Below are 14,148 nucleotides of genomic sequence, written 5' to 3'. Positions count from 1 at the left end.
ATTTCATCCATGCACCATATCTTGCGAGAGCAGGCTTTGTCAGAATTCCCACTGCCAGGCCACTCACATTTCCAGCCCCACCCAAAAATGCTGCTTCCAGATTAAAGAGCTGCATAGGGAGGAAGCAGGGGGGATATTCTCTAAATCCTGGGAGAGAGGAAGGGAGATATCTCGTGGGTTGAAATTGATATAGACTCAGCCTCAGACAGTATTTTCCCTTTTGGGGGCAACCAAACAGGGAACAAAACATGTTTTGGGGCTCAAATAACCATTAAAATAAGCTGAAAAATCAGCCATATGACCTCAAATATGCTAGACTCCACCTGTGACAGCTCTTGCAACCCCCAGGCACAATGGGGTACCCTGAGAGCCCTGGCTGACAATGTGGGTTCCAGCATGTGTTGGGAAGGAGGAAGACTGTCTCCCTCTCTGAGCAAATCTTGCCTCCTGGATCTTGTGCTGCGCAGGGCTGACCCAAAGTCCATGTGAGTCGTTCCATTGACTTCCCTGGGCTTTGGCTCAGGCCCCCACACAAGCACCTGTCTCTGGCTATGCAAAGATGCCAGGTGGCAGCTCAGGGAGGGAGACAAGGAGACAGGTGTCCACATGCATGCCAAACCCAGCCAATGTACTAATGCTCCAAGGTGGAGATGAAAAGAGGGGCTGAAGAGGAAATCTGTACAAGGAGATGTGAGGAAACCCTGAGGAAAAAGAAAGATTTGGAGCTTGTGGGGGGAGGAGGAGGAGAGAGATGGGGAAAAGAAAGAGGCAGGAAAAACCCATACAGCTTTCAGGGCTAGTACATTGTTATTGTATTAAGTCCCCTTTCCCTCTCTGTATTGGAGGTGGACCCGTTCACAATCTTGCACCCTGATGGATCACCACTCCACACACACACCCCAGTGTTTGTTGTGTAGAAAACCTTTCCCATGCTTACTATCAACACAGCCAATATAATTTGCTTATCTTTAGAAACAACCCCACCAGCTCCATCCTCCTTCCTTGTTAAGTTATGCAGAATTTAATTCAAAAAGGCATAATTTAAACAAGACCACGAAGGGTCATTCCTCCCCCACCCCCTGCCCTTTATGGTTCCTTTAAAAAAAAGAGTCATTATTCAGAAATTGATCAATATAGAAACTCCAAGTTTAACTCCAATATCAGCTTCATGTGCAGGTTAAAATCTACTTACTAAAATGCACAATTTTACTCATTAATGGCCACAGGGGAAGACTCCCAGACCCTTCTGTGAGCAGAATTCCATAGACGGTGATTGCTTCTAAAACTGGTTCCCCTCTGATGCTGGCATATGGACTGTGTGCTGGGTTTGAGGATGAGCCCTAGACTCAGTGATGATCTCCAGTTCTAGGAGATAGGATATCTCCATTAATTTTGGGGAGAGGGATAGCTCAGTGGTTTGAGCAGTGGCCTGCTAAACCCAGGGTTGTGAGTTCAATCCTTGAGGGGGCCATTTAGGGAACTGGAGTAAAATCTGTCTGGGGATTGGTCCTGCTTTGAGCAGCAGGTTGGACTAGATGACCTCCTGAGGTCCCTTCCAGTCCAGATATTCTATGATTACCTTAGACCCAAATGGATCACTTGAGCCCATGATATTATTTGAGTTAATTTTCTTTGGAGATTTGTAAATAATATGAAAAATAATGAAAATGTCATTGAAAAGCCTGCAGGTTGGACACAATGAAGTGCAAAGGACAAGCCTGTGTAGTGGACAAGTCACTCTGAGGTTTCACTCCAATTGTGCCATAGGCATAGAGGCCGTCCTCCTCGTCTTTTTGCAGCATTCAGGGAGTCTGAAAACCTAACCCTGTGGGTGTCCCACAATCTGAGCAGCTCTTACTCCTGGGGGAATTCTGTACCAAAAAAATTAACAATATTTGAAAATTCTGCAAAATTTTGCATATTTTATTTGTCAAAATAACACAATATAATCATACCAGTATCAATTATTTTGGTAATTTATTTCAAAATATCTGCCAGCAAGTATGTCCGTAACAATACAGACCAACAAAATAAAAAGGTTCTGGTAAAAAAATTTTTGACAAATAGATTCCTTACGAGGCATATTAATACAGAACTTTGTGTAATTCATTTAAATTACAATACAGAACTGTATTTCCTGTACCTGTGAAAAGCAGTGCACAGGCTTGTGGGAGTCAGGGTTAACAGAAGAGCTGAGGGAGAGGGAAAGACCCTAGGAGTGAACCTGGAGGGTGTTGGGTGTCGGTGGGCAGTTTTTCTTTGGGGGGGGGATTGTTAGGGTGTTAGGAATCCTCCCCCATGCAGATCCTGGCTGACCCCAAGCCTCTCCCATTCAGTCAGGCATGTCTGCCCCTGTTCATGCACCCCTCATCCCCCTGGGTCTCTGCAGCCACCCTCCCCTGTCCCCAGGCCCAACGCTGTCACCCCACCCTGTCACCCTGACTGAACAGTGTTCAAAGACTCAGTGATATGGTCCCTGCTGTAATGTTGTTCCCTTCCTGAGAGACGAGGTTAGCAACTGTTTAGTTTGTGTTTATCCCTGCCCTTGTCAGAGCATCTGATGCTCCTAAAGAAGTCATACAGTAAGGTTGCAGGGCACCTGTCTGGATCACACACACCCCTTCCCCATTTCCAGTGACCCAGAAGGAATGCAAACTCCTTGTGAGTTTGTGATAGTGATGAAAGATCGTTTATTACCAGCTTCTCCATATCCTGCAGGTACCGAGCACACTGCCTATGTCCATTGTATTCCACTAGGTCCCTCACAGTGCAGCCATCCCCATCCCAGAGACTTGGGTTTAGTCGGTGGGAAATCAAAGTCTGACAGCACTGCAAACAGATAAATAACAACATCATAGATGTATATAGTGCCCAGAACCTAGGAGGGACTCGAAACACATTTCTGCCAGTGCCCTCTGCTTAGTTCTGTTAAGTCAACCTGATCCCTTCAATTGGAATAAACAATGGTGGCCACCAGGGGGCATACTGCATCTTCCACAGGGTCTGCCTTCAAAAATATCAGCTCAAGTGCTGACCAGGCCACTCCTATTTATTGGGATTCAGCAAGAAGCCAGCCCGAGCTGTTACAGCTCTCGAAACGCAGGACAAGAACAAGACTCAGGCATGAACTGGGCACTCTGATCAGTGATTTCACCCAGACATTCCCTTTATTGTAACACTCCCTTGCTGCCCTGAAGGAACACTCAGGAATGCCACGGGGATATGTGTGATGCACAAAATCCCTGAAATGAGTCACAGATGGAGGTGTTTGGTGTTGCCTTCTTACACCTGCCCCTCTAGGTTCCCCAGGCCCTTCTCCGAGCCTTGAGTCTCTTCCTAGATTTACCTTCAGACCCTAAGTCACTGTTGCTATCCTTCTAGTTCAGGACTGAGCAGGTAGGGTTGCCACTGCTGTGCATTTCTCTGACCAGACAAATAGGTCACACAGTATCACTGTGCAAAGTGGCAAGTGCCACAAAAATTGTTACAGCAGCCTTTAACATACTGCAAATCTCAGTGTCTTGTGACGAGATGAGGACTACTGCAATGGCTTTCTCAAGGGCCTATCAACACTCTTCTTGCGAAAGCCAGGCCAGACGTGTTGCCGTAGAACAACAGGAGGTGCTGAGTGCAGGCAATGCCACCCACACCCCAAGCTGCTGCCCAGAAGTCACAGCGAGGAGACAGAAATATGGCAGCTGAGCACTCTAGCCACTCAGACAGCCTGCAGCTTTTTTTTTTTTTAACATTTTTTCCCCCTGGTGAGCTCTCCTGCCTCTAGCACATGAAGCAACTGTATTTGTGTTTTTGTTCTCTTGTCCCCATTTCCCAGCATTGCCAACTCTTGTGTTTTTAGCACGTCTTGTGATATTTGGGCTTTTTCTTCTTAAAGCCCCAGCTCCCGGAATCATGTGATTATGTGAAACTCCCAGCTTCCATTTTTTTAAACGTTAATTTCTTGCCCTTGTGGTTCAAAGGTTCAAAGACTTGAAGGCAAATGCATACTTTAAATCTCGTGAGTTATTACGTCACTCATTTTTTGGAGCCTGACTTGATTTTTGAATGCCTGGGCCAGCAATGCTGCTTTTCACTTCCTTAGGCTGCCTCTCGTTTTACATCATCTCCAATACTTGTATTAAACTTTCTTAATGTTCCAAGATAACCTTACTTAATCCAAATTTCACTTGACAGATTTACCCCGTTCCCCTTGTCGTCTCATTACGGGAGCACAACTGTCCTCTCACTGGATTTATTTCAGAGACTCAAGATTTTGGGGTCTCAGAAAAGGCCCAATTTCTGTTCCCTCCGTGATAAAATCCCAACTGTCCCCTTTAAATCCTTTAGGAAGTTTGGACATTGGGAGTTTTTTTAGTAAGACACTTGAGAAATATGCATAAGAAAAAATAAAAAGAATGGTGACTCTTTCTGTTCAGAGGCCTTGTCTAGACTAACCTTTTTGGTCCTACTGTAACTAGAGAGTTAGCTGCTTGCCAATTAACACATGTTAACTAACTCAGATCCTGAATGTTTATGTCCTGGAATGCTTTGTGGAATGTCTAGATCAGTGTTGACATCATGTTAGTTAACACCTGTTAATTGGCAATCAGTTCACTCAAGTTATGGCAGGGCCACCACCTCCAGTCTAGACAGGCCAGGGAGACGCCCTGAAAATCAGGGAAGCCCCAGGATACTTGGGAGTGCATTACTCATCTATTTCCAGAAAGGAAAAAAGTTTCAGAACAAAGTAACCCCCCGCCACACACACCCCTCCTTCCCCCGGGTCCCTAACAGCCCAGGAGTTTGGATGGTCTCTAAGCAAGCCCTCTTGTTCCCTAACCCCATATCTTACCTCCAGCTGCCCATTCTAAACAGCATCGTGCAGGGCGTTCCTCCCCAGTGGTCCTTCACTATCTCAATCTCTATTAGGAGAAGTCTGTCCAGAATGACAGTATGGCCGCTTCTGGCTGCAGTGCAGTGCAGTGCCTCCCTTGGCATCCTGTGTGGCGAGGCCAATGTCGGTGAAAGTTGCCTGTGCAAGAAGAACAGGTGGTGGGTTAAATACGGGCTGATGCTGGCTCTCAGAGATGGACCCTCTTGGGGAGGATCATGCTGCATCCTCCTGAAGCCTGGGTCCCATTCATGGCAACTCGGTGCTCCCCATCATGGTACTGCACATGGTACAAGCAGTATCTAAAGGTTAGAGAGGAGATGGAAATCAATGGGGCTCTCCATTTTGACACCTCTATCCTCTTCCCTTGCAGTAGCATCAAGCTACTGACTGCTGACACAGTTCATTTAACCACTGTGTAAAATATTAAATAAACCCCATGAAAACAGCAAGTGGGGACATGGAGGGATGGGGAAAACATCTTTGGCTAATGCATTCCTGGCCTTATCAGCTTTCTGCTTCCTTTTAGTGGTGCAGCAGTATTATCCCGTAGCCAGGGTTATTTTGGACCATGTTTCCAAGGACCAAAAAGAGCTATCTACAGAGCTATCTAAAATTATATTTCAAATAACAAGGTGTGTGTGTGTGGGGTGGGGAGGGGAGGCAACAGAATCAGATTCCAGTATTTAGCACTTTTGATAGTATCTCGATCCAGAAGGTAAATAATGACTAAGGTGAATATGAGGCCAAAATTTACCTCTTCATAGAATCATAGATTAGGGTTGGAAGAGACCTCAGGAGGTCATCTAGTCCAACCCCCTGCTCAAAGCAGGACCAACTAAATCATCCCAGCCAGGGCTTTGTCAAGCCGGGCCTTAAAAACCTCTAGGGATGGAGATTCCACCACCTCCCTAGGTAACCCATTCCAGTATTTCACCACCCTCCTAGTGATATAGTTTTTCCTATTATCCAACCTAGACCTCCCCCACTCAACTTGAGACCATTGCTCCTTGTTCTGTCATATGCCACCACTTTGAAGAGCTTAGCGCCAACCTCTTTGGAACCCCCCTTCAGGTAGTTGAAGGCTATCAAATACCCTCTTTGTCAATACATTTTGATATTATTATGTATTTAACCGAGCAGCATTGCCTAGTGGATAGATCACCCAAGTAGGACTCACAGATCTGGGCTCTGTTCCTAGCTTCACCCCTGGCCTGCTGGATGACCTGGGACAAGTTACATTGCAGCTGTATGCCTTAGTTTCTCTAGCTGCACAATATACTGTAAAATGCTTTGTAAGAACTACTGATGAGCAGTGGTGTATAAGTAGTCGGTACTGTTACTTGTTTGTATGGTGGTAGTGCCTCGGAGCCTCTGGAGGCCAGGAACCCATGATGTTTGGCGCGCCCCAGAACTGGATGTCAGCAGATAAACTGCTGACATGGAATCTGATTGGTTAGCATTGTTCTAGCTCTCGGTAACAATAATAATACATAGCAGATAGGGCCAGGAGGTACATTAGAGGGAAAGGAGAGCTCAGGGTTAGAGCAGTAGCCTCAGACTTATGGGCCTGTCTAAACTACAATCTTAAGTCGACCTAGGTTAAGTTGACTTACAGCCACCGCAGTAATTACTGTGGTGACTGATACCCACACGACCCTCCTTCTGTCAGTGGTGCGTGTCCTCACCAGGAGCACTTCCGCTGACTGAAAAAGGGTGGTGGGGAGGGGGGGGAGGAGAGAGAGGCCTGAGAGCCAGGGCTCTCAGCTCCATGCAGCTCCCAACCGGGAGCCCAGCTGTTCCCCTGGGCTTCTTGCCTCCCTGCTTTGAGCAGGGGGTTGGAGTAGATGACCTCCTGAGGTCCTTTCCAACCCTGATATTCTATGATTCTGTGTATAGACTCTGGTTATTAGGCCATACTTCCCTGACGACAAGGGCAAACACATTGACTTTAGCTCAGGGGTCTCAAACATGGGGCTTGCGGGGCTATTTCCTGCAGGCCGCTAAGCGGCCCGCGCACCCCCCTGGCCTACCTCCAGGCCAGGGGTGGGCAAACTACACCCGCGGGATTGTCTCCCTCAAGCCCCGCGCCACTCCCTGAAGCAGCTGGCATCACGTCCCTGCGGCCGGGGGGAGAGGGGGAGAGCAGAGGGGTCCATGTGTTTCCCTGGTTTACAGGCACCGCCCCCCGCCCGCAGCTCCCATTGGCCGGGAACGGGAAAACGCGGCCAGTGGGAGCTTCGGGGGAGGTACCCGGAGGAGCGGAAAGCAGCACGCGGAGCCCTGTGTCCTGCTCCCTCTGGGGCTGAAGGGACATGGTTCCAGCTGCTTCGTGGAGTGGCGCAGGGCTGGGGCCAGGGCAGGCAGGCAGCCTGCCCTGGCCATGGTGTGTGCCGCTGCAACCCCGGAACCGCTTTAGGTAAGCGGCTCCGGGCCAGAGCCCGAAGCCCTCCTGCACCCCGCCCCCCAGCTCCCTGCCCTGAGCCCCCTGCCACATCCTACAGCCCAACTCCCTTCCCTGAGCCCCCTGCTGCATCCCAAATCCCTTCTACACCCCAACCCCCTGCCCTGAGACCCCTGCTGCATCCCACCAGGGACGTCCGGGGGGGGCAAGTGGGGCAATTTGCCCTGGTTCCCGCAGGGGCCCCCACGAGTATGTCGGAGGCTCCCTCCGCCTCCATATCCCCCATCCCCCGGCGTCTCACCTAGTAAGGGGGCGGGGTTGCAAACTGCGGCCGACCGGCGGGAACTCAGACCCCGCTGGAGACACCACGCTGCTGCAGCGCTGTCCGGGAGAGGGAGTAAGCGGCATGGTAAGGGGCCGAGGCCGGGCACCCGCTGACCCCATCCTCCCACAGCTCTGACCCCCATCTCTGAGCCCAGCCCCTCTGAGCCGGGCACCCCACCGGATCCCATCCCCCACAGCCCTGAACCCCAGCTCCAAGCCCAACCCCTCTGAGCTGGGCACCCCCGACCCCATCCTCCACAGCCCTGACCCCCCAGCTCTGAGCCCAGCCCTTCTGAGCCGGGCACCCCCCGGGTCCCATCCCCCACAGCCCTGAACCCCAGCTCCAAGCCCAACCCCTCTGAGCCGGGCATCCCCCGACCCCATTACCCCCACAGCCCTGACCCCCATTTCTGAGCCCAGCCCCTCTGAGCCGGGCACCCCCCAACCCAGAGCCCAGCTCCCCACCCAGCCCTGGGCAACAGCAGCACCACCCCCAGGCAGCAACAGCCCATTGGCACCAACCATCACCATCACCCAGCAACAGCCCATTATGTAATTGCAAATGTATACATACCATTAAAGCATTTAATGTTTTTAAATAATGTATTTAGTGTATTTTCAAATTATTACAAATTAATTTTTGAATGTATTTCACTAGTTATTTTTTACATTTCCAAATACATGTTACTATAGTATTGCAACTTTTTTTTATGGAAGGGGCCCCCGAAATTGCTTTGCCCCAGGCCCCCTGAATCCTCTGAGCCCCCTGCTGCATCCCACACCCCTTCTGCACCCCAACCCCCTGCCCTGAGCCCCCTGTCTGCACCCCCAACCCCCTGCTGCACCCCAACTCCCTGCCCTGAGCCCCTTGTCTGCCGCACCCCAACTCCCTGCCCTGAGCCCCTGCCTGTACCCCAACCCTCTGCCACACCCCGCACTCCCTCCTGCACCCTGCACCCCAACTCCCTGCCCTGAGCCCTCTGCTGCACCCTGACCCCCTGCCGCACCCCTCCTGCACCCCAAACCCTAACCCCCTGCCCTGAGCTCCCTGCTGCACCCTGCACCCCAACCGCCTGCTGCATCCCTCACCCCTCCTACACCCCACACCCCAACTCCCTGCCCTGAGCCCTCTGTCGCACCCTGCACCTCAACTCCCTGCTCTGAGCCCCTGCCACACCCCTCCTGCCCCCTCTGGGGGCAGGGAGGGGGCGGAGTTGGGATGTGGACTTTTGGGAAGGGGTACCTCATGGGCACCCCCCCAACCCCATCCCCCTCACACTAGCCCTCGTGGTCATTTGAGTTTGAGACCCCTGCTCTAGCCATTGGGCTGTACTGCCCTGAGGCTAAGGGCAGGCAGGAGGACTTAATCGTGGCACCGTTGCCCCGCCCCAAAAAGGGATGGGGTGTACTTGCCCTGCAACACCAAGGAAAACTCACCTGCTATTGTGGTCTTTTAAAACCTCCAAACCCTGAGCAGGTTCGCTGGAGCTTCCTGGCCACTCAGGCAGCCTAGTCTATCACCCCCTCTGAGCAGCTCCCTGAGGCAACTTTTGGCAGACCTGTATGTGGGAGGGATGGGACAATGGGGAGGCCACTCCAGTGCTGTTCCCCTTTAATGGATGGGGAATAGGTGAGATGCAGGGGCACTCAGACCTATGGGAAACATTACAAGCATCATTGCCCAGGGCCATCGCTTAGCCCCTAGAGCCTTAAAACTGGACGTATTCAGAAAGGCCTTATTTTTGTTGTAGACAAAACGATAAATGTGTGGAAGGAGAGAGCTCACTACGACCAGAGCATGAGAGATGGAAAATGGCTGGGATTTCTAAAGGCGCTCTTAGGCCCATATCTAGCCCTCATTCCTATAGTATCTGAGGGCCTCCCACTCACTGGTCCTCACAACACCCCTGTGAGGCAGAGCAGGGCTGTTTTCCCATTATACAGGTGGGGAACTGAGGCACAGAGAGGCTGAGTGACTTGCCACAGACTGCCTGGCAGAGCAGGGAATCAAATCCAGGTTCTCCCAAATCCTAGGCTAGTGCCCCAAACACTGGCCCATGCTCTCTCTTGGTGTCACTGTCCATGAATTCCAATGGAATTTGAGGATTGAGCCCCCTTAGGCTTTTTTTTTTTTTTTTTTTTTTAAATCTCACCTAATGGTTTTGCTCACAATATTGGTATCTATGGGGAGTATAAATTATATTGGTGCCAGCAGATGGCAGACTTGCAATGATTTTCTTGGGACTATAGACCTGGGTACTGTACTTCTCCTCATCTGACGGGAAAAGGATATCTACTGCAGGTCTAACTTCACTCCTACACAGCACACCCCTGGCATCTCACCACTGCCATCCCTCTCTCATCTATCTCTCATTCTATGTCCAAATCCCCCCAGCCGTCATCTCACAGCCCTACCTCTGACCTCCCTAACTGCAGGGCTGAGCTGACCCTTGCCATCACCTGCCAGTCCTGTATCCGCTCTGCTCTGTCCACGGGGAAGCACACTTAACAGCTTAAGTGCTGGTGGCTATCGGGAGTGAAGGTCCAGGGTAGATGCTGTGTGGAACAGGAGACCGAGGGCTCCTGAAGGGAATTGTTACAGGGGTGAAGGTTGAAGTGGCTGCCCCTTGGTAATTGGAAATCTAATCCCTGGGAAAATTATCAGATAGATTGGAACCCATTGGACTGATGAGCATGGTGCTGACAGAGCGTAAGCCATTAGCAACTGCCTCGGGTATCAAGAGGCCACCAAGTGCATCAACACAGCCATGCTTTCGAGTAGCCTGATCCACAGCCCATTGAAATCAATGGAAAGACTCCTAGGGACTTCTGTGAGCTTTGGATCATGCCCTTGCTGCCTGATAGGGCTTCAAGGCTGTGAAATTCATTGCTGGAGTCAGTGCTAGCTGGGACGTTTGGTGTCTGAGCTCTTACGCCTTCTCCGCTCCAGTGTAGATGGGAGAAGGGTCAGACGAAATAAAATGCAATCCAAATCCTCTCCCAGAACTCAGACAGGCTCATGGCCTAATTCCTCAGTGACTGAGTCCGCAGCCTTAATGTTCTGTTAGTGAAACCTTTTGTATTGAATTGTGATTGGTGTCCAGGGCTCCAGGAATATGTAATTCATTATAAGCCCCTTTGCCTCAACAGCAATCCTTTCCTAGGTGGATTCTGGACCCAGGTTCCCAGGTGAATGCCAACCTCTTGGTGCGAGGCAGAGTGCAGCAGGGTCCCCAGGGGAGAACCCTGTACAGAACTCTGCTGGGAGGTGTCAGGGCACTGTGAGCTTGCATACCTCTGCAGGGGAAAGGGGAGAAGGGCGGGGGGATTTCATATTCACGGACAGCACAAACACTTGTAACATGTAGCTGCTTGGTAACAAGACACCAAGGTAACCCCACACCACTGACACACTTGGGCATGTTCTGTCCTATCTTAGGCCTTGTCTACACTTGCAAGTTAGAGCGCATTAAATCAGCCCCAGGCACCCTAACTTCTGAGATGTCCACACTGGCAAGGCACATAGAGCACCTGGACTTGACGTCTGGAGCGCTCCTGGTAATCCACTTCCACAAGAAGCATAAAGTTTGCTGCGCCCTGGCTGGAGCGACATGGTGCCAGTGTGGACGCCCTGGTCTATTAATGCGCTCTGATCAGCCTCCAGAAGTGTCCCACAATGCCTGTGCTAACCACCCTGGTCATCACTTTGAACTCTACTGCCCTGCCCTCAGGTGACCAACCGCCAGACCTGCCCTTTACATTCTCTGGGAATTTTGAAATTCCCCTTCCTGTTTGCTCAGCAAGGCGTGGAGTGATCTCAGTGCATCTTTCCAGGTAACCATGCCTCCACATGCCAGGCGATCCCCAGTATGGAGCAATGGTGAGGTGCTGGACCTCATCAGTGTTTGGGGAGAGGAAGCAGTCCAGTACCAGCTGCGCTCCAGCTTTAGGAATTACAATACCTATGGGCAGATATCAAGGGCCATGATGGAAAGGGGCCATGACCGGGATACAGTGCTTAAAGTGAAGGAGCTGCGGAATGCCTACCACAAAGCGTGGGAGGCAAACTGCTGCTCCCACGACCTGCTGTTTCTACAAAGAGCTGGACGCGATACTTGGGGGCGACCCCACCTCCACTCCAAAGACCACCATGGACACTTCAGAGACCATAGCAGCACAGAGTTCAACAAGTCAGGAGGAGGAAAGCGGGAGCGAGGGTGCTGAGGAGATGGGCTGGGACCTCTGCTACTGTCCCTTGACTGGTCTCCTTGCAGGAAGCCAACGTAAACCACTACCAGCCTGCTCCCAGCACCCCACGCAGGGACTGGGGGGCCAAAGGTAGGCTATGGAATTCAACACAAGCTCCATCTTCCCATGGAGGATCTCAAACAGCCTGTCCCTCTCCATAGTGGCTGGTGCATCTTTTTCCTTCTTTGCATTGCTATTGATCCTCTGACCCCTATTGATCACCTTTTCCTGCCTTCCTGCTGGCTAGAAAGCCCCTTGTGACCTCCAGGTTAGAAACAGGCATGATGAGATGAAATTAAAAAAAGGAAAGTTTAGGCTGGAAAAATCCTGTGGAAACCTCACTGCCAAGAAGCCAGGACATGTGCCAGGAGTGGAACAGTACAAGGGAACAGGTGGAAGCCTCTCAGCGGCTCTAACTTACGCTGGCTGGAACAATCTCCTAGGAACCCTTCTGCCCATTCAGAATTGTCAGAACACAACATGTTTCAGCCACACTCCCTCCTATCTTAGCCTTGCCTCTGGCGCAATCTGGAAGACCCCTTATCAGGGGAGGTGGAGGGGATAATATGGAGTGAGCTATGCTGACTTTATGCCATTGGGGGATCCCAGATGACAGGGGAGTCCCCAGCTGTCCCTGTAGGTAGGGGAAGCAGGAAATGCCTGACTTCAGAACTGCTGTGTGCAGAGAACTCTGTGTTGCACAGTATACTGGGTTTCTTCTTACCTTAGGTCTGCAGTGACCAGCAGCTTGAGGCAGGTCAGGTCCTCCTTGGTTGCTGCATAGTGTGCTGACACTGCTCCTTTGTGCATCTCCATGGCTGCATCATAGCCTGCCTGCAGCAACCACTGCACAGCCTCTGCATGGCCAAAACAAGCAGCCAAGTGCAATAGAGAGGACCCCGAGGCACCCTGCTCCTGCAGAGAGAGGGAGAGCAGAACTCCAGGGGCTCGGCTGGGACATACCTATTGCCTCAGAGGGGCTGAGAGGAGGCAGGGCCATGACTCACTCTATCTGCCTGACATGCTGGGGAATTGAGGGACTGCTCCTGAGGCACTGGGGCAGCCTGCACACCCTCCAGCCTAGCAGGGAGCTATGGGAGCATTGTGCGTCCCTGAAACAAAATCCCTCTCCCGCTTCCTCTGGGGTGGGGCAGCTTGTGAGTATCAAGTACAATGCAGACCTTGGTCAGGAGTGTCCTGTGGTCACAAAGGACTGGCTGTGACTGGGACTGCACCTGTGCAGGGGCATACAGGCAAGTAAGAACTCCCAAACCCCTGCACAGGTTACTCAGACCTTGGGTCTGGATGTACAGGAGTGAGGAGAACTGCACACCTACCTACCTCCGAAGGACAGACTGGTGGAGAATGAACCTTAGTTATTTCTCCACAACACACCAGCCAGCAATGCTGAGTCAGGATGGGGCAGTAATTTGCTGTTGGCAGCCAAGAGCAAACAACTATCTCCCTGGAACAAGGTGAGAACAGGATAGGAGGCTGTGGCTTCCTGAGCCACAACCCCTTCCCGGGGATGCTCTTGGGATGGGGAAGCCATGCACTGCCCTTTACCATGACCTAGAGCAGGGGTAGGCAACCTCTGGCATGCGTGACGAAGGTGGCACATGAGCTGATTTTCAGTGGCACTCACTCTGCCCGGGTCCTGGCCACCAGTCCTGGGGGCTCTGCATTTTAATTTAATTTTAAATGAAGCTTCTTAAACACTTTAAAATCTTATTTACTATACATACAACAATAATTTAGTTATATATTATAGACTTATAGAAAGAGACCTAAAAATGTTAAAATGTATTACTGGCACGTGAAACCTTAAATTAGAGTGAATAAATGAAGACTTGGCACATCGCTACGGAAAGGTTGCCGACCCCTGTCCTAGAGACACAAGTAAGCCCAACATTTTTAGCATGGATTTTCCTCATGGCTTAGGCCTATCTTTAGTTCTGATGCAGCTGTTTCTCAGGAAGAATGCTATTTGTCCACATAGTGTGTCATAAGATACTAGCTTTATGCTAGAATCCACCTAGAAGCCTTTCCTTCTGCCTCTTCTTCCTCAGTTCTGTATGCACAAAGAGAAAGAGAAAACAGAGAAATATATTGGCTGCAAAACAATGATCCTGAATTACCCTGTGACGTTGTGCAGTCTATATGGTTTTATAAAAACTTGATAATAAGTCAATATAATGTAACTGGGATAGTTTTAGAGAAAATACGGTAATAAGTGAATGTAACGTAACTGGGATATGCTTCATGCAAAAGGTCTCTTGTAAGG

At 50.7% G+C, this 14,148-nt stretch overlaps 1 protein-coding gene across 1 annotated transcript in view; it reads right to left on the bottom strand.

Moving 5' to 3' along the window:
* The window catches only part of ESPNL (espin like), a 48,624-nt gene extending 35,944 nt beyond the window's left edge, over positions 1–12,680 (bottom strand). Inside the window, exon 1 of the mRNA XM_054039772.1 lies at positions 12,589–12,680. Within this exon, the coding sequence (XP_053895747.1) occupies positions 12,589–12,680 (92 nt within the window). The remainder of the gene's footprint in view (positions 1–12,588) is intronic.
* Between the last annotated feature and the right edge of the window lie 1,468 nt (positions 12,681–14,148).

This window comes from Malaclemys terrapin, chromosome 9 (assembly GCF_027887155.1).
Source record: "Malaclemys terrapin pileata isolate rMalTer1 chromosome 9, rMalTer1.hap1, whole genome shotgun sequence".
Taxonomy (NCBI): domain Eukaryota; kingdom Metazoa; phylum Chordata; order Testudines; family Emydidae; genus Malaclemys; species Malaclemys terrapin.
The sequence above is the reverse complement of the archived record's forward strand: the minus strand, read 5'-3'. Positions and strand labels throughout refer to the sequence as shown.